We start from the raw sequence: 21,063 nt of genomic DNA on the forward strand, positions 1-21,063 counted from the left end.
GCAAACCCCAGAGCAGCGGGGTGATGCATGGGTGTCTAGGCAAGTTATCTTAAGTATGGTAGTCAAAGGGCAAGAAGCATTCGAGTGAACATTAAGATGTCATGTACCACCTCAAGACAGTGAGGCTGCCAATGAAATATAACAGGGTTTCAAGAGAAGATTCATCTTCCAGACATTACTTCGAGGGCTCATTTTGCCCACTAACTCAAATTTGTGAAATACTGACTCTTACATGAGGACATGTCTTGCCATTTTTGGCTGAGATAGCCACAGGTGTTCTAGTCACGTACAGTCGTACTCAATACGACTTGCAAACACTGAAGTGCATGGCCTCACAAGCTCAAAGACTGCACAAGGCTTCCACTATCCCTTACTTCTACACCTAAATGATGATACCTCACTTGGGGATGACCCCAAACAAGAAAATATCATTTACTTTCGGAAATGATGGGAAGTTGATGCTATGCTCAATGATGCAGCTCGCGAGGCCTTGTGCTCCTGTGTTGCAAGTCATATCGAGTGCGACTGTACTACTACGCAAGGTGGTACACCGCTCATATATGCCTTGAATAATGTGCATGAAAGCCTGCAAGTGGTGTAAAAACACACAAGCCACTGTCATACGTCAAGAGGCTGGTCTGTACAAAAGAGTTTATTGCATGCCTGCGGGCAATGTCAGGGCGGAGGCACAACACGCAATTCCAGAATTTCTCGTTGCACACCGGAGTCCGTGATGAAAACAACACGTGATGTGAAAAATCCGTCCACGGCCAAAGCATCTTCAAATAACCTCGTGCCACCTCCAACTCCAAAGTAGCAAGTTTTGGCAGCAACAAGGCTATGTGTTTTGTAAAGGATCACATTTTTCTCTAGTGTGATGGCGCTTGTCCTGTGTACTTATTCTTCGCCTGAGTCCGTGTTTCTTTTGCGCTACCTGCCTTAACATGAGTTCCCACAAACTAGCCCAGTTATCCGTTCTCATAAATTACAGGCTGTATTTCAGGCAAATGCCTTTATTTTTTGTCCTTATGCTGAGCAGTTATTTGATGGTGCTTACTAATGGCTTTTTAATTAAATGTGTCCTCTTCTGTTAGGGTACACTGCGTCTTCAAATATAGGCCCAGTTTAAGCCAGAACTGTCCAGCTTAAAGGGGCCATGACACCGCCCAATTTTCTACCATAATCTGCGTTATGGGTGTTAATCCTTGTGCATTCACAAACAAGCTGGCTAAATTTTAGCGCATTTGGTCGAGTGCTTAACTTATAATTGAATATTTTTATAAACAAGCAAGCAGCCTGAGAGTTGGGCAACAATGGTGCACTCATGAACTGTGGGGTTACAATTTGCTTACTGTGCGAGCGTCTGCATCCCTGTAAACGATTTTGTTCCGTGGTCAGCTGCATGTGAAATCGAGCTATTTCAGCTTTTTTTTCAGCTTGGCATTGAAAGTGAACGATTTGCAGCGGCCGACACTTTGGCAGAAGACGACATCTCCACTGCATGCAGCACATGATGTCATAAACACCATGGCAAAATGGCGGTGGCCGGCGGTGGGCGGGGTTTATAGCCGGCGACTTCTAGGGCTTACTTTGCACTGAAGTACTCTTGTATAGTGTATTTTTCATATATGTATAGGTACATTAGAGCCTCTACTTCTATATTTTGGTGAAAACTGCAAATTTTTGGGCAACCATGTCATGGCCCCTTTAATCTAAGGCACAGTTAAGCCAGCTTAAGTTCAGAATTGTGTCGAGCCAGAACACAGTCATGCTTTAAAACGTATTTTTATGCTAAGTTACCTGATGATGATGACTGTTTTCTGCTATTGTTTTATAATGCCCAATCAATTCTGAACAGACCACATTCTTCGCGAAGTCTCGGGATGTCGTCTTTAATTAAAAGTAAACAAGCTCTTTCACATAACAAAATATTATAAGAGTGAACAAAATTTAATAATCAGACATTTTTTTATGTCTGATGCAAGACAAAGCAGAGGGCAACAAAGACTAAAAAAAAAGCAATGTAACAAAGCATTACGTAAGCACAATGCTTGGCCAACTAATGGCAACAATTATGCAATACACATACGTAGCAGCACGCATCTGTATTAGCTATGCTTCCAGTTCAGTAAAACTATTCTTGTCACTTTTTAGTCACCCCTCGCTTGTTCTCCAATCCGCACCTTTGTTTAACGCTCACTCAACGTCATAATCAGCACATTAATCTACAGAGCTTATTGCACTTCCCCATGCGTCCTTTCAAATTTTGTTGTAAACCTCAAAATATTGGGATTGTAGCTGAGCACTGTAAGAACAGATCGACCACATTAAAGCCTTGTTGATATGTTTCTGTTACGTTTCCTTGATGCTTATGCTCCGTAACACCAGTCCTGTTTTAGGCAATTGTTATCGGATGTTACATTTTCCTGGATCGTGCATTCTTTTTCTGCTGCCCACTAGGAAACATAGCCATGGGGTTATACTGTATGTGCTATTCAAGGCTACCAATGTTCTTGCCAGGCAAAATATTTCACATTGGCTAGATCAGGGGTCTCAAACACACAGCCCGCGGACCTTTCGCTAGCGGCCCGCACATGACTGTCTTCGTCTCATATTTTTTTCCTTAATAAGTATGTTTATGAACTACAGATGAGACTGGTCTCGGGCATTTTTTTTCGTGAGGCACCCCATCCGCTCACCATGTGTTAAAACGTAACTGTGGAATAAAAACTATATTTCAGAATCAGCATTTAGATTTCAGTCATTCTGGAACTCAGTATCGACATGGTTCTCCAAACCTGACGTAAAATCCCCTTCAGAAATGGCCCTTATATGGGATATGGGAAAGTTCTGTCAAATGGCAACCTTAGCTCACATTGTATTCAACACCCCCCCCCTCCCCCACCCTTATCTTTCTCCACCATCCCGGCCCATCAGGAGACTAAATTTCATGATTGCAGCCTGCTAGCTGAGGTGATTTGAAACCCCTGGGCCAGACAAAGCAGTAAAGGATACACAATACCAGTGCGCTTGATTGCCTTCTTCAGAACTGCAATCAAGGACGGGTAACTGGTGGTGTTGTAAATGGTTTCACTTGTCAGGATGAAATCATATCTGGGAAATAAAAAAGGCGTTTGATACATTTCACTACCTCACATTCATAGAGGACTCCCAGAATAATACAGACAGGCTATAATTATTGAGTAAAACTTTGATTCGGAAGCATACTGCAAGCCTCGCAACCAGACTAAACATGAAAGGAAGTACCCTGAACCACACTGCACAAGAATACTGCCTCTCTGAACCTTGCAAACTTGAAATCAGAAGCATATTGTTGTTTACATGGCAAAATTATTGTCTTTCAGTGCCACAATCTACTTTGAGGCAGTAACTTGCAACCAAAAGATGCTGTGCCCTTCTATTTTAACAGATATAGCAGAAGTGCAATGCATGCAAAAAATGTTTGTCTGCTCATCATAAGATAAGACTCAACAGCTTTCAGGTCATGGGTTGTTGCCGACTTAAAGGCCAAGTGCAACGAAATCGAAGCCTGCAACTGCCAATTTTCTAAACATTAACAGCCCCTAACTAGCAAACGACCTGCAAAGGTGGCACTATTAAGCACCCAAGAACTCATCATTCACTACATGAGGAATGTAGCTGCACAGACAATGAAACCTGGCTAATCATTAGCACTTCACATTCCAATGCTTGAAATGCAAGGCTGTGTTGCAAGATGAGAGAAATGTGGACTTCTCCCACTCTATTTCTCTCCTTTTTCATCCTTGCCAATGTAGTGCTGCATCTTTAATTCACAGTAATGCCTTTTTTCCCATGCACACATGAAATTCTTGAATTCTATACATTAAAATAACTATATGATTACGTGAGCTGCAGCAGTGAGCTGCAGCAGTTAAGATGTGTCTTAACATGATGGTCAATTTTGACAACTTGGGATTCTCTAATGTGCACCCCCCCAACGCATGGTACACGGGTATTTCAGTATTTTAACACGATAGCGTTAGAGAGCTCGTGTCGCAGAAATTCCGGTGTCGGCGTCGCTGCCGACGCTTGTGAGCGAAAAATGGTCCGTGAGCGAAAAATCGAGAAAAATGCAAATAAAATAAACAATAAAAATCTTCGGTCCCATTGAGGATCGAACCCGGGCCGTTTGCGTGGCAAGCAGATGTCCTGCCACAAAGCCACGATGTTACTTGCAGCTGCTTCAGGAAAAAAAACACTACATAAATGCCATGTAGTGGAAGGAGTCTCCTTAACGCATTTTGTTCGGCAGGTGTCACGACGAAAATAAGCCCATTTGGCGATATGTAGGCGCATTGGCGAGGCCATCAAACTACGTTTTTTACGTGACACCACGCTTCGAAAAAGGCCGGGATAGTGCAGCCATCGCTGCTAAAAACCATGCTAAAGACACACACACACACAATATTACAAACAGCTCCAAGACGGACAACTATGTCCACCCAGCGGAAAACATATCAAACAAACAGCAAAAATTATGGCCTCCGAGATGGCAAACGCGCCGCACGACTGCCATCTCGGAGGCCATGCGACTGCAGCAGAGCCTTTGCTAATCGATGAGTGCCGGCGGGACATCCATGTCAAGTAGTCGCTGTCATGTCAGGGTTGTCATGGCGGCGCTGACGCTTGGCCTCCGCTTCTCGAGCTCGAAGTTCTGCGTCATTTTGGTGCCGCTGACGCCTGTGATCGGCTTCCCGCGCTTGTAGTTGGGGATCCACATCAAGGTGACGACACCTCATTTCGACTTCCCTGGCTCTCAGCAAGACATCTTCATGGTGTTGTTGGCGTTTGACCTCCGCTTCCTGGCCTGACCATGTCGCGTGCGCGCGTGTGTCTGTGTGCGCGTGCGTGTGTGTGTAACAACACATATTAATAAGTGTGCACTTAGTGGTTGAAGTGCGCACTAGGGGCCGGATTTTGCTATCGCGTTCAACTCTTAAAGGCGAATTTTACGGGTCCCCCAATTTTTGCCCTCACTCTACAGACAATGAAATCCAAGCAACTAACATCGGTGGCCTGTACTCTCAAGTGAGTGCTTGTTCCACTCCATAGCTCCCGTGACGACTTGCACAAGAATCCAACAATGGCACTCTAGGTCTCCAACATGTCGTAACCTCCTTTAGTCCTCGCTTTCTCCATTTGCTTTCGTGCGATACCAATGGCCCACTTGAAGATACATTTAAAAAAAATAAAATAAGTTTTTTTTAAATGGGACTGAACATATGTCCTAGAGCTCTGCAGCACAACGCGCATGTGCTGCAGTAAAAATTAATCACAAAAATTCACAATAATTCTCTCTGTCAACACATTGGGCCAGCTGTCCCGGTAAAAAGCTTCAGTAAATACACATTAACATTGGGAAGGTGTGTGGATACAACTGCACCTAAACAATATTCGTCGTGCATTTTAGTTCCAAACTAGTGAACTCAGTCAGCATAACAAAATCCATAAAAGCACTTACTGAGATGGCGCAATGTTGTCTGCTAATGCACTCCAATCGCCTGCAAAGAAATGACACCTTTTCTTCACCCGAGCACCAATATTGGAAAAGGCATTGGGTATGGTGATAAGCTCCAACACCTGCTTGTTCTGAAATAGGAGAAGGAATAGATGACACGTTACATAGCATCATGACAAAATTAGCAGTAGTACACCACACTTTCCTGTAATCTGTCGAACAACTCATGAGAAACGACATTGCTTTCGTATGTTGCTATCATAAACTTTGAAGGTAACAAAAAATGTTCTGTAGGACCGCTGTGGCCACATATCTTTCTGCTATATAAGCAGTGGACTGTATATGAGCCACTTGTATTTAAACAAGCTTAGTTTTTTTTTTTACTGGTGAAAGCCAAAAACTGAATGCCGTAATCAAAATAAGTTTATTAACTTTTGGCTGCCATTGTTAACAGCATATTTATGAAGATTAACATTTTTTTGTGCCATAATATTACGATAGGCCTTTGCAAATGTCAACAACAGCAGCTTTTCGTTCAGGACAGCAACTCTCACTTCTTCAAACTAAAATGTAATATTTATATCACACTAAAAGTAACAGATAATGACTTTTCACAATTATGTATAACACTGCATTACTGAAACTAAAGCTAGGTAACTTTACGTTTAGATTTTTGCTTGTTTTATACCACAGTCCCCATTTCTCACAATAATTTTTTTTTTTAATGATTGGGAAACTTGAAAAGAACCTCCAATATAACCTCGTTTAAAGGGACCCAGAAATAGTTTCGACAATTTCGTATAAACGTGAACATGTATAAACATGTGAAAAACATGTGAATTGCTACAGATCGCAGTGGCTCAGTCGAATGAGTTTTCAACTTCTCGCGCCTTTTACACGCAGAATTGTTCCAATACACGTAGCACCCGGCAACCGATCTGATTGGATATGCCCAGTCTACGTCACACCACCTTCTGTGGGCAGCGAGCATTGGCGTAAATCGCAAGGGGGTCAGGGGGGTCCGACCCCCCCCCTTGCGTTCAGGCTGGGGGGGAAACCCCTTGAATGTGTCCCCCCTTGAGATTTATCTTTCAAACATCATATGCTTGAATTGCTTGACAGTTAAATATAACACATTCAGCTTTTTCAAATGGCTATTTATGTTGTTGTGTGTACCTGTGTTCAGTACCCCTCAGGTGTGTGAGACTATTGAAATCGCAACTGCCACTCGACCGGTGCAGAGAAGACACAACAGAACAATGCAATTACACAAGCTGGGACCCCATGCTAGTTTTTAAAATTTTTACAAAGCATGATTTTATGCTTATATAAATAAAAATAAAACCTATATTTATAAAAACAAAATGGCCACCATGGCAAGATGTGTGTCCCCCCTTGAGATTCTTCCAGATGACGCTCAGCAGCGAGCGTCATCTGCCTGTGTTACAACGTCCTCCGTGTTTACGTGAGCTGAGCGACAGTGTTTATCTCTAGGTTTCTCTTCTTGGACACAATGAATTGCCCTAGCTGTGCTGTATAAGACATACCTAGCAATTAGTGACTTGTAAAGCTGTAATGTAATGTTTGTGAGGCATCTGGCGAGTGGAATCACTTCAGCTCGTTGTTGCAATGGGTGTCGTGCCACTTGCTCTCCAGCCAACGCCACGATCCACGTGCCTGCGGCTGTAACTTCACCCCTGAAGACACAACCACATTGCGCGAGTTTACGCTTATCGGTGATCGTTGTCAAATTCTTTTTGTTTGTCCGCATGCCTTTGCAGGTTGTCACCGTAGAGGAGAATAAAATAAGACCGGCTGGTAGCGTGGCAGCACCTGTCAGAGCAGGTATCAACCACTCCGCGAGCTTCATCTCTGTTGCCAGATGGCGTGCTGCCGGGCACACTGGGCCATGGCCTCTGAGATTGCGTGCAACCTGTCGGCGTGCAATCTCAGAGGCCATGACTGGGCGAAGCTCAAACTGTCGAGTGCACTCATGAGAGCGTTGCGACTGCCAGTGTGTCTCAGTTGAGGAGGCAAGGCAGTGGTGAGAAGGAGATCATAAATATAATCGTCCGCAAGCAGTAGGTTCTTGTAAGCCATAAAATGCAAACACACAATAGTTTCTCGATAAATATAGAAATGGTATTGTGAAGAATCAGCAGGCGGTACTGTCGAACCACCTATGCTGATGTGAGGCTGTTCTCACATAATATGCTTACCATAAAGCCAACCTTTGGTTGCCTATTGCCCCACATTGTTATGGGGCTGCTTGGTCAGTCTTTTTACTCAGTAAACAGCAGAGATGCTGGATAGTGTAAGAGTGAAATGGGCTGATACCAGAGATAGTGCAATCTGCAGGTCATATGGATAACTTTGTGTGATCTCGAAGGACATGCAGGCAAAGTGTGGTTAAGGCCAAGGAAGCAAAATGATGCATTGCGGAGGCCTGTGCTGTATGCACCAATGTCATAGGGCTGAAGGGTGCTCTCAAAATCAAGAAGTGCTTCAATCCCACACATATTCACTGTACTGCAAAGTGTGTTGTTTGACAGTCACTGGAACATTACTGAAAGTCAAACACGAAGCATCAGAAAGAGGAGGAAAGAAAGAAAGACGTCTTTTATACAAGGAATTAAACTGCCAGTATCCTGTGTCTGTCTGCATGGTAATTAACCGAACTGATCCAAGACAGTTTACCTTATTGGTGTAGTTTTGGACGGCTGCGTCAGATCTATATAAATTAGTTTACGAATGCATGAAAAAAAGGAATGTAATTCGAAGACTGCGCTCATGTCAAACTCACATAGTCTTGGAAGTCCACGAAAGCACCTTTGAGGCAGGCCACGAGACCTGGAAGGCCAGCACCGCACCCGAGCTGCAAAAATACCACACAAAGAGACAGTGAAATTTAAAGCTATTCTTATTCGTGATATAATAAGCACAGTGTCTTTCACACTTCACACACTTGAACGCTCATTTATTGTTGGTTATAAAACGAGGCATTTACTGTTATCCTTGATCTCACCACTGATCCTTCAGTAAGGAAACAAAACACCGTGAAAGCATTACAAAACTTGCAACAAGGAAAATGTTGCCTATCAAATATTTGTCCAGCATTACTAGAGCATTACTGTGGGTTGGGCCTGCTGATATATGAAATTGTGCGAGGGCGACGTAGACACTACGATAAGCAATTTATCGTGATTTTGCGTGTCTGCATTTTGGCCTTATCTGCATGAGATAAAAAAAAAAGTATAAGGGTAGATTTGAGAAACCTACCTCAAGTACTTTACTTTCGTCATCAATGCTCAGATGGTTTTCAATGTACTCCGCCAAATCAATGGAGCATTCCCAAACCTTCATACCACCTTAAACAAGGAAGAGTTGTTCTTAAGTAGAATGATGAATTCAGACAGAACTAATCAAAATTAATAACGAGCTTACCTTCGTAAACACTGGGAACTATGTCCAGATTCCCTTCAGTCGCCTCGAGAACATCACCCCTGAGGAGACTTTCCATTTGGCCGCCAACTAGGAATGTTACCTTGATAGATGTCAAGTCCAACATGCTTTTCTCCAGACTTTCATGTAGCTGAAATTTCAAAACATAAGTTAAACAACCTCAGGCAAGAGCACAGCGCAAGGTGTAGGTCTCACGTTTTCAAGCTCCTGTCTCGGCAGGACCTCCTCATAAGGTGCAACAGGCTTGGCCAAGTGTTTGCGCTCCGAACCAACAGGCTCGATCTGGTTCAAGTCCGCGTCCTCAGCATCCGGTATATCAAACTTAAATGAGAAAGACATGTCGAGTTGGGGTTTCCTTCGGTCTGCGACGTCGGGAGCTCACACGCAAACCAAGTTCCGAATCAGATATGTACAGTTGACAGCACTAGTATGCGACGCCTATAACATTTGCACGATAACTCTGTGTCTGTACGACAGCCTGAAAACGCATTATCATAGAATAAATAGCGGTAACGTAAACAGATATGTGTTCAAGAAAACGACATGCTGCCACTCGTGGAGCGCGCCATGTTCGTATTAGTTGTTAAATTAGCCACGTTGTGGCGCGACCAGTTACAAATTCCAGTTTCGGCTTCGTTGTAGCGGAAAAACAGTTTCGGTTTCTTCGAGATTCTGAAGTCACGCTAGCCTTATGATAAAAACGAATAGCTGCTGTGCTCAAGTAAGCTGTTCGAAAGAAACACGCCTAATATGGTCTCGAGGTCAGTGCCAACATACTGGAGTGAAATAATTCGTTTAAACTGCGCGCAAGGAAGGCAAACGTGGACTTCTCAGAAGCACGCATTCACCGTTCTCGCTTCATTCGCAGAAACGCAAGCTATAAAAGTGTAACTCATTTGAGATCTTTACGCCTTGCACTTTCTACGCCCGGTCATGTGTGTGCCACACATGTGCGCAGTGGGTATCCGTTGAGAGAGCGAAGTAAAAAAAAAAACACGATAACACATGGCTTGGAAAATGAGAGAGAGCGCGGAAGTCCGAGCATCTGCAAGAGAGCGCATAACACGTACGCCAGCTTGATCTGTTGCCAAGCGGCTTGTATTACGTAGTCCCGCGTCGCGCTCCTCTCGAACGTCCCCGTCCACTATACGACGACAATAAACAACAGGACAAGGAAGCTAGGCGGACGCCTCTCTCGGGCGTGCATACGCGTATTCACGTGCAGGTCCTGAAATACAGAGACCGACCCGACGTCAACACTGTATTTATTTTCAAAAGTGTTATCTGACGTTCGGGCGACGTGCTATCAGCTGCGGAGCAGAAAAAAGGACCGAAACCTCCTCGTTCAAGAGTCGGCGAGCACCGCTTGAAGGCACTTCTCGGACCTTCTATCCGCGGAGTCTGCGCGTTGCGAGCGTGCTGCCGAGCACGTGAAAACCGCGCGCTCGGTTCCTTAATTGCCGCGCATCTTGACGACTGACGCGATGCTGAGCGGACGGCTAGCGCTCGTGACTGGCGGGGGCAGCGGAATCGGCCGCGCCGTGTGCCTTGGTCTGGCCCAGGAAGGTTCTCGAGTTGTCATCGCTGACGTCAACAAAGATGCCGCGCGGGACACTCTCCGGATGATGCCCAGTGAGTACTTCGAAATTATCTGGCGCTGCAGGCCCTCGTCAAAACACCAGTCGCACTGCTTTCTCGTAATGTAATTACCTAACTGTACAGTTATTAAATGAAACATGACGCACTGATTCACAGCCAGAGTGATTTTAAGTACCGTAAAAAAAAAATTAAGCGTGTTCTTTGTGTAAGGAACTGTGATGCGGCTTTTATTGTCCCGGAGCTCTGACTTCGCTGTGCAGATGCATAAGGCCATAGTAATATATATGTATATTATGGCTGTAATGTAAGAAATTACAAAAACAAAAAAAATCTGCACTCATGTGTTTCTTTAATGTACGTATTATTCTTCACAGACGAAGCTGGGTCCCTTCACTGACACGGAAAAAAGGAAAACATATGAGAAGAAGAAACATATACGATTTATTTTCATTTTACTAATACGTTTCTTAAAAACATTTTACAAGAATTCAGATTACTTTGTGAGTGCATGTTTAACCAAAGCAAAACATAGGAAAAACATTCGGCCTATATTGAGGACACGTCGAGCGAGCGTTCAACTCTGGAAATGAAAGTGTGTGCGCGGAATTACAGATCTGAACGTTGAACGAGAAGGCGCACTATCCCTTTGAGTGACAGGTGCAATCAGTGTACAAATACGCGTCTACGCGTTTTAGATTCTGCACATTACCTCACCCGACAATCGGCTACAGCTGCAGTAGCACGTAAGCCGGAACGTGGGTCAGCTGAAGTACAGGATGGACCTGGCTCTTCCCAAGATAACCGTATATGACACTCCAGCATCACCGATCTGATTTCCTTTGTGTTGTTTGTTCAGGCAACAAAGGCTTCATATCGAACCGCACACCACGGATCTGGTATCTTCCTTTTTTGTTTTCTCAGTCATCAGCTCCGTTTCATGTTCTCTCCACTTCAGATAAACTGAGGTAGATAAGTCAGAAGATAAGCGATTAGCCATGATGACCATAGAGAGGGTATTGGGCGAGCACTCAAGCGCAATGGTGAAGAAGTAGCGTAAAGAAAAACCGACAACGAGAAAAAAGTCATGATACCGTCTTATAATATGCCGCTGCAAGCCACCGTGCATTTGTAAGTTAATTATCACAGTGCGATTGCACATACTTATCTGAAACACGTATTTGTCAATGATGGGCCCCATTCAGCAGCAAATGTCGAATGGCTTAGTCTAATAATATCAAGGGAATCAATCCATCCGATCTATGTAATCCTGTGTCGATCAGATTTGGTCAAGTTTCATTTAGGTTTTTTTTTTTTTCATGGAATAAAACAATAGTGCACGCGTTTTTATCTCGTGATCAACGCCAAAGCTTGCTACGTCTGAAATGACACGAAATTTAAACTTCGCGTAATACTGACTTTTCGTCCGTCATGTTCGACGACACCCACAAGGCTTGAAGGCAGGGGCGTAGCGAATGTCGAATGGGTTCAACCCCCCCCCCCCCGAAATTTTTCAGTTTTGCTTGCGTATATATACGCGCACACATACAACGCACGCACGAATATACACAAAGTATGGTTGAACCCCCCCCCCCCCCCCCGAAAAAAATTTCTGGCTAGGCCCCTGCTTGAAGGCGCAGAGGCGTGCGTTTTACTTGGTACAACTGCTAATATTTTCAACTACTAAGTATAGCAGAGCTTCGATGGGCCTGCTTGGTATAGCTCCATCGATGTAGCGGTGCGGATGTTGCGCTGGGGAAGGCATGCATTGCTACACATGATGTTAGTAGTAGAAGGAAACAAGGGGAACTCGACAAAAAAAAAAGGAAAAAAAAAACGAAGAGATAGAAAGAGAGAGAAAAGGAACCGTAGATACTCGACAAGTGAAGCGTCGCGGGATCGCAAATGCGGCCGCGGTGGCCGCATTTTCGATGGTGGCGAAGATGCTAGAGGCCCGTGTACTTAGGTTTAGGTGCACGTTGAAGAACCTCAGGTGGTCGAAATTTCCGGAGCCCTCCACTACGGCGTCTCTCATAATCATATCGTGGTTTTGGGACGTTAAACCCCAACAATTATTATTTATTATTATCAACAAGTGAAGCCTTCACTTGTCCGAAGGCTTCACTTATCGAGTGTCTGCTGTACTTTTTCTTCTTTTATTTCTTATGTTTATTCATTTAATTATTTTTGTTTGTTTGTTTTTGTATCTATATCTTCTAATTTTGCGTGTGCCTGCAAAAGGGCAACATAGAGATGCTATGTATATGTATGCCCATTGTTTCAGATGAGGCGGACCACCAAGCGCTGGAGGTGGACGTGGGCGAGGGCCGTTCGGTGCGCGACCTGTTCTCGGCCATCCGGCGGCTGTACAGCTGCGCTCCCACCGTGGTGGTCAACTCGGCCGGCTGCCTCACGCACAGCTTCCTCCTCAACACCGACGAGCGGGCCTTCGACGAGATGGTGCGCGTCAACCTCAAGGTATACAGTCATCAAGCAGCACTTCATCAGCTATAGAAGTGGCCAAGCGTGCACGACCGCATTGCTATAACGACCTTGCTAATGGCTTAATGTGCTCTTTGAGAGCCCCTGACCCTTGGGCGGGAAGGAAATGCTTTCGAATACACGCGAAATTACTGGCACGGACGATGTGGCCACGCCTTGAAAGAGATGCGATTACGGCCTTTTCAGGAAAATGGTTGTCCTTTTTCTTTTTTTTTTTGTTCGCTTTGAAAAGTAAACACGGAAATAGCTATAGTATCTGTAGATAGAAGCTGAGAACTTCCGCGAGTCACGACCGTTACGTTGCGCCGACTCTGAAAGCCGATGGTGGCGTACGGCGGCGTACTACTAATAGCGCAATCTGTATCGGACACCCAATTCTTTTGATTTCAAACGTAATTTTGAGTGATTTGAAGATGAATCCCTGTAAACTGGTTTCTGAGCTGTGACTGATCACCAACAACGCGCAAACTCTATTGACCGACATCCACACCAAACAAACAGAACTTCAGTTCGTTTTAGTTAGCTTCCGCAGAATAATGGAAACGGAAGACTAGGGCGCGGTTACCATTATTTGCCAAAGGTTTCAAATCCACCTCGTGAGTGCAATCTATGTTGCAGTGCCCTGCTGCGCTACTGAATGCTTGGCTCTATATTGTACTGTACATGATCTACAGAACGAATCACACTTTCTCATTTCGGCTTTGAAGTATTGAAAATCATGCTCGTGCTCATTTATGGAAGTCAAATGACAGACAAAAGTACGGGAAACGTATTTTGAATTTTGATTGGACGCCTTGTTGTATCACAAATCACCGCGTAACAAAGTGTCTCGTGCGCAGGGCACCTTCCTTATCACTCAAGAGGCTGCCCGGGAAATGATGGCGGACGACACGTCCAAGAAGCAGGACCGGTCGATCGTGAACATCTCGACCATTCTGGGCAGCACGGGCTTCCCCAAGATGTCTTGCTACGTGGCCGCCAAATCTGGTGTCATCGGCTTCAGCAAGTCAGCCGCGCTGGAGCTCGCCCCGTACGCGATCCGATGCAACACGGTTCTGCCGGGCGTGACGGACACGCCGCTGCTGTCTCCGCTGGACGAAGAGACGGTGCAGAAGTTGATCCGTCGCTCGGCCATGCGACGCGAAGGAAAACCCGAGGACATCGCGAGCGTTTGCGTGTTCCTCGCGTCGCCAAGGAGCTCCTACGTGACGGGCGCCGCCATCGAAGTCACCGGAGGTCTTTCGGCGTGACAGCCATATTGTCCTGTCAGATGCACTCATGGACGTGCCGCAGGCTACATGGGGGACGCAGATGTGCAAAACTATTTCATTTATGAGGATCCTCTTAGTGGAAACGAAGATAAGTTCTATTTATCTGAGCCATTAAGGAGTGAATTTGGGACAATGGGGCAAAAAGTAGTGTAACGTGACACAGGGCAGAAATCGCTGCTTGAACTGCACTTTTCATGGAAAACACACCGACAAAATTGGTGGCGAAACAGCTGATTCTGTGTGTTTCCTTTTTTTCGTTTTTTTTTTCAGCACGGCAATGCGCATATGTCTTGAATAGAGGGCGAAAGAAAAAAAAAGGGGGGGGGGTAATGGGGCTTATCGTGCCCCGTCCCCCTCTTGGATTTGCTTGCGGAGAGAATTGTCACGTCAGTGGCAAGACAGTTGTTTCGTCCTTAATCATTGCCGTGTAGTGCTTGAAGTTTTTATTGCGCTATGATAGTCATACTTCGTTTTTGATCAGGAATGCGCATCCAAGCGGCGACGTTTGAACATTCTCGCGCTTTCGCTGGACGGGACGCGAGCGCTGAAGTACGGTGGCAAATAATCGGTGCAAGTTTAACAGCGGTGACTGAAGGTATCAGGTGTAGTCATGAACTCTTCAGTCGACCTACACGTGCTTCAGAGTTAGCTATTTCTTTCTTCCTTTTTTTCAGGAAAATTGGTCTGAGCACATTTGTATGCATGTGTGAATTCGTCACTGCGAGCTATCGGTCAGATCCGTATGAAGAGATAATGCAAATGACGGATGCAGACCGGATGAGATACTATTGGAATTTCGCCATGGAAATTACGGTTGAGTCGCTCGATGCTGCAGAAATAAAACGAAGTTATTATGAAAACAAGATATCGATTACTGGTGACAGGCAAAACATTATACCTTACTTGGATGTATAAATCGAACGTACACGGTGTGGGATACGATGGCCGTTTATTCGGCATGCAGCGCGAACAATGCGAATAGTATAACACTTGTTCATTGGGAATAGAAGTACTTGACCTCTGTCCGGTCATCTGAGCTATTCACCATGCTAACAACGTAAACCACCTATAGCCTAGCTTAGAACTCTTGTGCTCGAGTTATAGTTTGCAGAGGTACATAGGCGTGCGCAAAGTCAGCCCCACACGTTGACATAATAGGGAGGGGGGACCAGGGGCGTAGCCAAGGGGGGGGGGGTTCAAACCCCCCGCAATTTTTCAATTTTGCTTGCGTATATATGCACGCACACAAACAAACGCACGCACGAACATACATAAAGTATGGTTGAACCCCCCCCCCCCGAAAAAAATTTGTGGCTACGCCCCTGGGGGGGACGCAATGTCAGCGCCATACATTGACATAATGGGGAGTGGGGAGGGCGCTGCGACGAACCTTCGCCCCCTCTGAAGGGGAACCTGCGCACGTCTATGCAGATGTCTATGTAGCCCAACGGTGCCTGAAAGGCAGCTAGGGGCGTAGCCAGAAATTTTTTTCGGGGGGGGGGGGGGGTTCAACCATACTTTATGTATGTTCGTGCGTGCGTTTGTATGTGCGCGTATATATATGCGCAAGCAAAACTGAAAAATTTCGCGGGGGTTTGAACCCCCCCAACCCCCCCCCCCCTCTGGCTACGCCCCTGCTGAAAGGACATTCGTGGACTTCGACCGTGGAAAGGTAAGAAGCGGGCGGATCAAAGCTGAACTAAGTACGTAGACGATATTGTGCGGATGAGCTAAGAGGGAGGATGTACTCTCTATCCCAGCTACGTTAGCAAAGCGTAATGGAAAAACGCAGAAAAAAATATCACGCCATATCCATGAAGTGAATGATGATTGAGGAGCTGGCTCGGAGATAATTGGGTAAACCGTGAATGCTCCGTACAGTTCCTCTACTGTCATATAAAGACGTCGCACGTTGTTATCGTAGCGATTGTGGTCAGGTTGTTGTCGAACCACCAGCGGTCGCAGACCTTGCAGCTGTGGCCGAACGTGTGGTCGAGGAAATCGAGGAAGTGTGGTTTTGCCTGCGTTAATGTCATCATCAAGGCGCTCGAAGAACAAGAGGAAGAAGACTTCTCTTTCGCGCGAGCTGCGCCTGTAGCGGTCGCCTCTGGAACTTAGGTTACGTTTACGGCGCGGGACATTGTCCCAGCTTAAGAACCTGGCGAGCCAGCTCCTAAAAATCTTGCATGAGGCTTAAGCTGTTGTGAGGCATAAACGGTAGTCATTCAGCTATCATGTTCTTCCACTAACACACTTATCGCGCCCTAAATGCTTGTACAATCAGAAAAAATAATCAAAAGAGTGTCAACATGGGTATCAAAACAATGAATGAATATGGCGTGGCAACTCATTCAAGAAAGAAGCAGAAAAAGGGAAGCGGTGGCTCCGATATTTACCTTATTTTGTTCTGTAAAGCAAGCATTTAGTTCTCCCGAATTTCACTGGAAGGGGAGGTGGAGTTAAACGTTAGACTGCCATAATCATTGCATAACAATTTACGCAGGACACGAAATGGCGCGTAACATGGCGCACTCGACACGTTTGAAGATCCACATTTTCCCGCTTCTAGTTCGAAACGGTATATTTCCTACTCTGGCGCTGCATATACAAATAGAAAGTAAATATATGATTGTAAAGTTGATATTTGTACAAATTGGCTGAAAACAATAACAAACAAGTCATTCGAGGACAGTACACAAACAAATGACGTCACACGTTCACTTTTGTGTTTTCTATTTTGGTCTTTTGGTGTTTTGGTTCTCATTTCTGTCGCACGGCGCTTGCTAGTGCTTGCTAGAGGTTGGAGGAGCCGCTGAAGCAAATTCAGAGAGAGCAAACTTATCAGACATCGAGCATGTGCTAGGTGCGTGAACGCCGCGCTGTACTACCTGCGTGTTTGCACAACTGTGTTTAATGTCCCTTTAAACTACCGGAAACCACTCTGCCACCTGTGGAAGCGAGTCCGTGTTTTGCGCCATACGTGCTTTCGGCATAGGGCTTCAGCAGGATCACAGGTTCATTTTACTATTCGCTGTGATGGCTGGTATCCAGCAACTAGCAGGACGCTTGGCCCTAGTCACAGGTGGTGGCAGCGGCATCGGTCGCGCTGTGTGCAAGGCCTTGTCAAACGAGGGAGCGCGCGTTGTAGCTGCCGACATAAACAAGGAAGGTGCAGCGACTACGGTCAACGATTTGCCAGGTAGGTACTACAGGGAAAAAGAACCATTCCCTGACATTTCCTGCTCAACATCTTAACCACATATCTTTGTTGCCCGTGTATCATTCGTCAATATGTGATCATGTCTGCCTCTGACCACTTGCAGGAAAGCTCCATAAGCTGATATTGCAAAACGTTAGATAAAGCCCGACGTTGGCATGTAGCAAAATGCGTACTTTTTATGGCCAAAGTGTTATCAGTGCGATAATCGCGGCATTTTGTTTTGAAAGAATATTATCGTGTAAATGTCCGTATCTGAATCATTTCTAAAAGACAGGGCGTGCAAACACGGACACAAGAAAGGAGCCAAGTCACCACAGACGCCGGAAAGATCCATAAGCAGACATTGCAAAATGTTGACATAAAGCCCGACGTTGGCATGTAGCAAAAGGCGTACTTTTTATGACCAAAGTGTAATCAGTGCGATAATCGCGGCATTTTGCTTTGCAAGAAAGTTTGTGGTGTCTTGACTTCTTTCTTCTGTCCGTGTTTGCACGCCCTGTCTTTTAGAATGAATACTTCCCAACTAACTCAGCTGTATGTTATTCCGAGTCACTTCGAAGGCTCTCTTTAACATTTATAAATAGCCGATGCAGCCTCGTAATTGCATAAGTTCTCATTTTTGATCTTGCACATCCCAATTTATGCATAGCTGAGATGACCACTGATACACTAATGGAATGAATACCCAATGAAATTATTTGGGCAGTTGAGTGTGGCAGATCTAGAGAATGTCTGATGCTTGCGTTTAGAGAGCGACAGCTTTTCACTGTTGTAGTTACATTGTCGAAGCTTGTTTGCCCTACTTGGAATTTTGGTAATTATGCTTGTAGTTGTTAACGGTGATGTGCAGCAAGCGTAAGAGCAACTGTCTCTTGTTTTATTCGCCTCTTTGCTAACAGCCGCATTTTTTCTAGTATTCGGTCTACCTGCATGAGTAGCATATTTAGCTCTGCCATGGTACGCTGCCTTGTACAGCGCTCCCTGAGTAAAATGCAATACTGCCAGCAGTTTTTATTTGTGGCACTGCTGAGCACTGTAAACAGTACACTCCCGGTTCCAACCCTGGGCTGTAACTCATTTTAGTTAATTTCATTGTCGTGTGTGTCATCAGTTTTTCAGTTGGTCATATATCTTTATTAGCCCACAGTATGCCCTAATTGGCCATTCAGTTACACCAGTCCACCTTTCTTGCTATCTTACTGCTACATTGTTAAACCTCGCAGTCATAAACGTCTATGGCACAGTCAAGTTCATCAAATGGTCGACATTTTATCCGTGTCATAAACATTGTCATGGCATTTAGATGGGAGTAGCCACTAAAGTGACTCAAAATGCCTCCTTTTGTTTTGAAGGCTCCCATGAACACCGTGCTCTACAAGTGGATGTTGGAAGCTCAGAATCTGTGTCGTCGATGTTCGCCGAAATCAAAAAGGCATACTCCGCCCCTGTGAGCATTGTAGTCAACTGTGCTGGTATTCTTCGGGACACCTTCCTTATGGACATGACTGAGGAAGCATTTGATGAAGTCATGAAGATAAACCTGAAGGTAATACTTAACTCCTCCACAACCATCCAGGCCATTGCAAAGACACTAGTGCATAAGTCCTTGTTTTTATCTGGCATGTCACATTTGATGCTTAGATTAAATAACCATTTGCCTCTTACAGTGAAAATGTACATCAAGCAAGGTGAGGTTAGTTGAAGTTACCAGAGGATCAGATATGGAACAGTGATACCCAAGTTTGCATTTAGAGAGGAACATTTTTCTGTTAGATGTACTTACACTGTCAGTTATTTATCTGACCCTCTACTAGTCGAATATTGGCTGATGTCATATGTAAGAAACTGCTGTTATTTTTAACCTGAATTGTAAAACAAAACCGTATTACATTTTGTTATTGCAAGAAGTGCTCTGCTACATTGTTCATTTATTGAAGTACACTTCCAACCTGCGTGCTACAACTATCTTGTGTATAGCTATCCAGTCATAGTACACTGCTTCAGTCAACCCAAAGAACAGGCTTGTTTCATAAAGGTATATGCAGTGCACATCTGTGGTACCACTTAGGTAATTAAGAAATGTGCAGGGTACAACCATCCCCTCTACACAACTTTTGTAGATCATGAAAAGGCCTTTCTTTGGGTGTAGGCATTGGCAGTCATAGTGGCATTGGGAAATCAAGGACTACAACTTTGCGAATGCCTATAAATGTTGCACAGCTGCCTTAATTCTTTCTGATCGAGAAAGGGGCTGCACATGATGAGATCTTTACTTCAATACTATGAATTCTTAAAGAAGCACTGACATGGTATTTGCTACTTTAATTTTGTTTGTTTGTTGAGTGATGGTTTAAGAGCTTGAAACCTTAGGAAAAATGCTGCCAACCTGGATGACCCTGAAAAACTTGTTACAACAGATCCCACAACTAACCTTGACTTCAGTTCTAGAGGTTTATAATGTATCTTGACATCATTACCCAGAAGGTGATTACATGGGAGCAGCACAATGGTGTTTTTGGACACTCGATTTGGCTTGCGCAGTCATCTGCTGCATAGTCCTCCCAATGAATAGTAGCATAAGAGGCGATTGAGTGAGCAGAATTGAGTGCCGAAACGCCACAGTGTGCTCCCATGTGATCACCTTCTGGTTCGTGACGTCATGATACAGTATAACCTCCAGAAATTAAGCAGAAGCTGAAAAGCTGTTTAAGTTCTTGGCAGTATGTTTTCCATTTTCTGTGGTTCCCAGGAGTTCAGATAATGTTTGACTAGTTGAAAAAAAAACACTTAAGTGCCACACTTCAGAACATTATACTGAGGATAAAGAAGGAGGATTGAAACGGCAAGCTGCAATACTAACACTGTCCTGCTCAGCAGCACTAGAGATGGCTTGCAACAAATGCCTGAGTTCATTAGCTGAGAGAGTGTAAGAGTAGGATTGAAAGTTAATGTGCCAGTTGTAGTGTCGGGAGTCGCCAAGCGCCATCTCTGACGCTCAACCGAAAGAGCGAACGGCCTCGAAGATGCCCTACGGTTGCTATGCGCCGGACGGTACGGTATGTGGAGAGAGCGACGCGGCTCAGGTCTCAGGTGGCACGCGGGCTTCTTTCAAGCCCTCGAGTACGTGACAGGATGCCCTTTGGAATCTCATCAGCTCCGGAGCATTACCAAAGGATGATGAGTCACGTACTTGAGGGCTTGAAAGAAGCCCGCGTGCCACCTGAGACCTGAGCTGCGTCGCTCTCTCCGCATACCGTACCGTCCGGCGCATAGCAACCGTAGGGCATCTTCGAGGCCGTTCGCTCTTTCGGTTGAGCGTCAGAGATGGCGCTTGGCGACTCCCGACACTAGCCCGACACTACACCGGTGACAACAGTTCTGTCGTTCAGTGGCCCAGCAAGAGAATCCACATCCATGGTTAACAGTGGGCCCCTAGAGTCCTTCGGATAGTATGCTTACCGTGGCTAATTAGTCTTTTGGGTGACCCTGATCTTCAGAAGGGAATTCACAAA

At 45.1% G+C, this 21,063-nt stretch overlaps 3 protein-coding genes across 4 annotated transcripts in view; 2 read left to right on the top strand and 1 right to left on the bottom strand.

The window, feature by feature from the left end:
- Nucleotides 1–630: 630 nt before the first annotated feature.
- On the bottom strand, nt 631–9,537 carry LOC119387983 (histidine protein methyltransferase 1 homolog). Its single transcript, XM_037655577.2, has 7 exons — nt 9,158–9,537; nt 8,945–9,092; nt 8,780–8,868; nt 8,304–8,375; nt 5,504–5,631; nt 3,016–3,114; nt 631–838 (listed from the first exon to the last, which is right to left on the bottom strand). The coding sequence occupies exons 1-7, from the start codon at nt 9,299–9,301 to the stop codon at nt 676–678; spliced, it is 843 nt and encodes a 280-aa protein (XP_037511505.1). The 5' UTR covers nt 9,302–9,537; the 3' UTR covers nt 631–675.
- Nucleotides 9,538–10,164: 627 nt separating this feature from the next.
- LOC119387984 ((3R)-3-hydroxyacyl-CoA dehydrogenase) lies at nt 10,165–14,346 on the top strand. The gene is made up of 3 exons (XM_037655579.2): nt 10,165–10,594; nt 12,843–13,036; nt 13,900–14,346. Exons 1-3 carry the CDS (start codon nt 10,447–10,449, stop codon nt 14,308–14,310), a joined length of 753 nt encoding a protein of 250 aa, XP_037511507.1. The 5' UTR covers nt 10,165–10,446; the 3' UTR covers nt 14,311–14,346.
- A 2,779-nt stretch (nt 14,347–17,125) lies between these two features.
- LOC119387985 (estradiol 17-beta-dehydrogenase 8) overlaps nt 17,126–21,063 on the top strand; it is a 169,286-nt gene continuing 165,348 nt past the window's right edge. For both annotated transcript variants that reach the window (XM_049413784.1, XM_037655580.2), the window contains exons 1-2: nt 17,126–17,530; nt 18,904–19,097. In XM_049413784.1, the coding sequence (XP_049269741.1) occupies nt 17,368–17,530; nt 18,904–19,097 (357 nt within the window). In that variant the 5' untranslated portion in view covers nt 17,126–17,367. The remainder of the gene's footprint in view (nt 17,531–18,903; nt 19,098–21,063) is intronic.

The sequence above is a fragment of the Rhipicephalus sanguineus genome, chromosome 3 (assembly GCF_013339695.2).
Source record: "Rhipicephalus sanguineus isolate Rsan-2018 chromosome 3, BIME_Rsan_1.4, whole genome shotgun sequence".
In the NCBI taxonomy this organism is placed as follows: Eukaryota; Metazoa; Arthropoda; class Arachnida; order Ixodida; family Ixodidae; genus Rhipicephalus; species Rhipicephalus sanguineus.

Coding starts and splice junctions, on each gene's coding strand:
- LOC119387983 (XM_037655577.2), bottom strand. CDS start 9,301: ATGTCTTTCTCATTTAAGTTTGATATACCGGATGCTGAGGACGCGGAC. Junction 8,869..8,944: donor AGTTCCCAGTGTTTACGAAG/GTAAGCTCGTTA, acceptor TCCTTGTTTAAG/GTGGTATGAAGGTTTGGGAA. Junction 8,376..8,779: donor ACGAAAGTAAAGTACTTGAG/GTAGGTTTCTCA, acceptor GTATTTTTGCAG/CTCGGGTGCGGTGCTGGCCT.
- LOC119387984 (XM_037655579.2), top strand. CDS start 10,447: ATGCTGAGCGGACGGCTAGCGCTCGTGACTGGCGGGGGCAGCGGAATC. Junction 10,595..12,842: donor CACTCTCCGGATGATGCCCA/GTGAGTACTTCG, acceptor CCATTGTTTCAG/ATGAGGCGGACCACCAAGCG. Junction 13,037..13,899: donor TGGTGCGCGTCAACCTCAAG/GTATACAGTCAT, acceptor TCTCGTGCGCAG/GGCACCTTCCTTATCACTCA.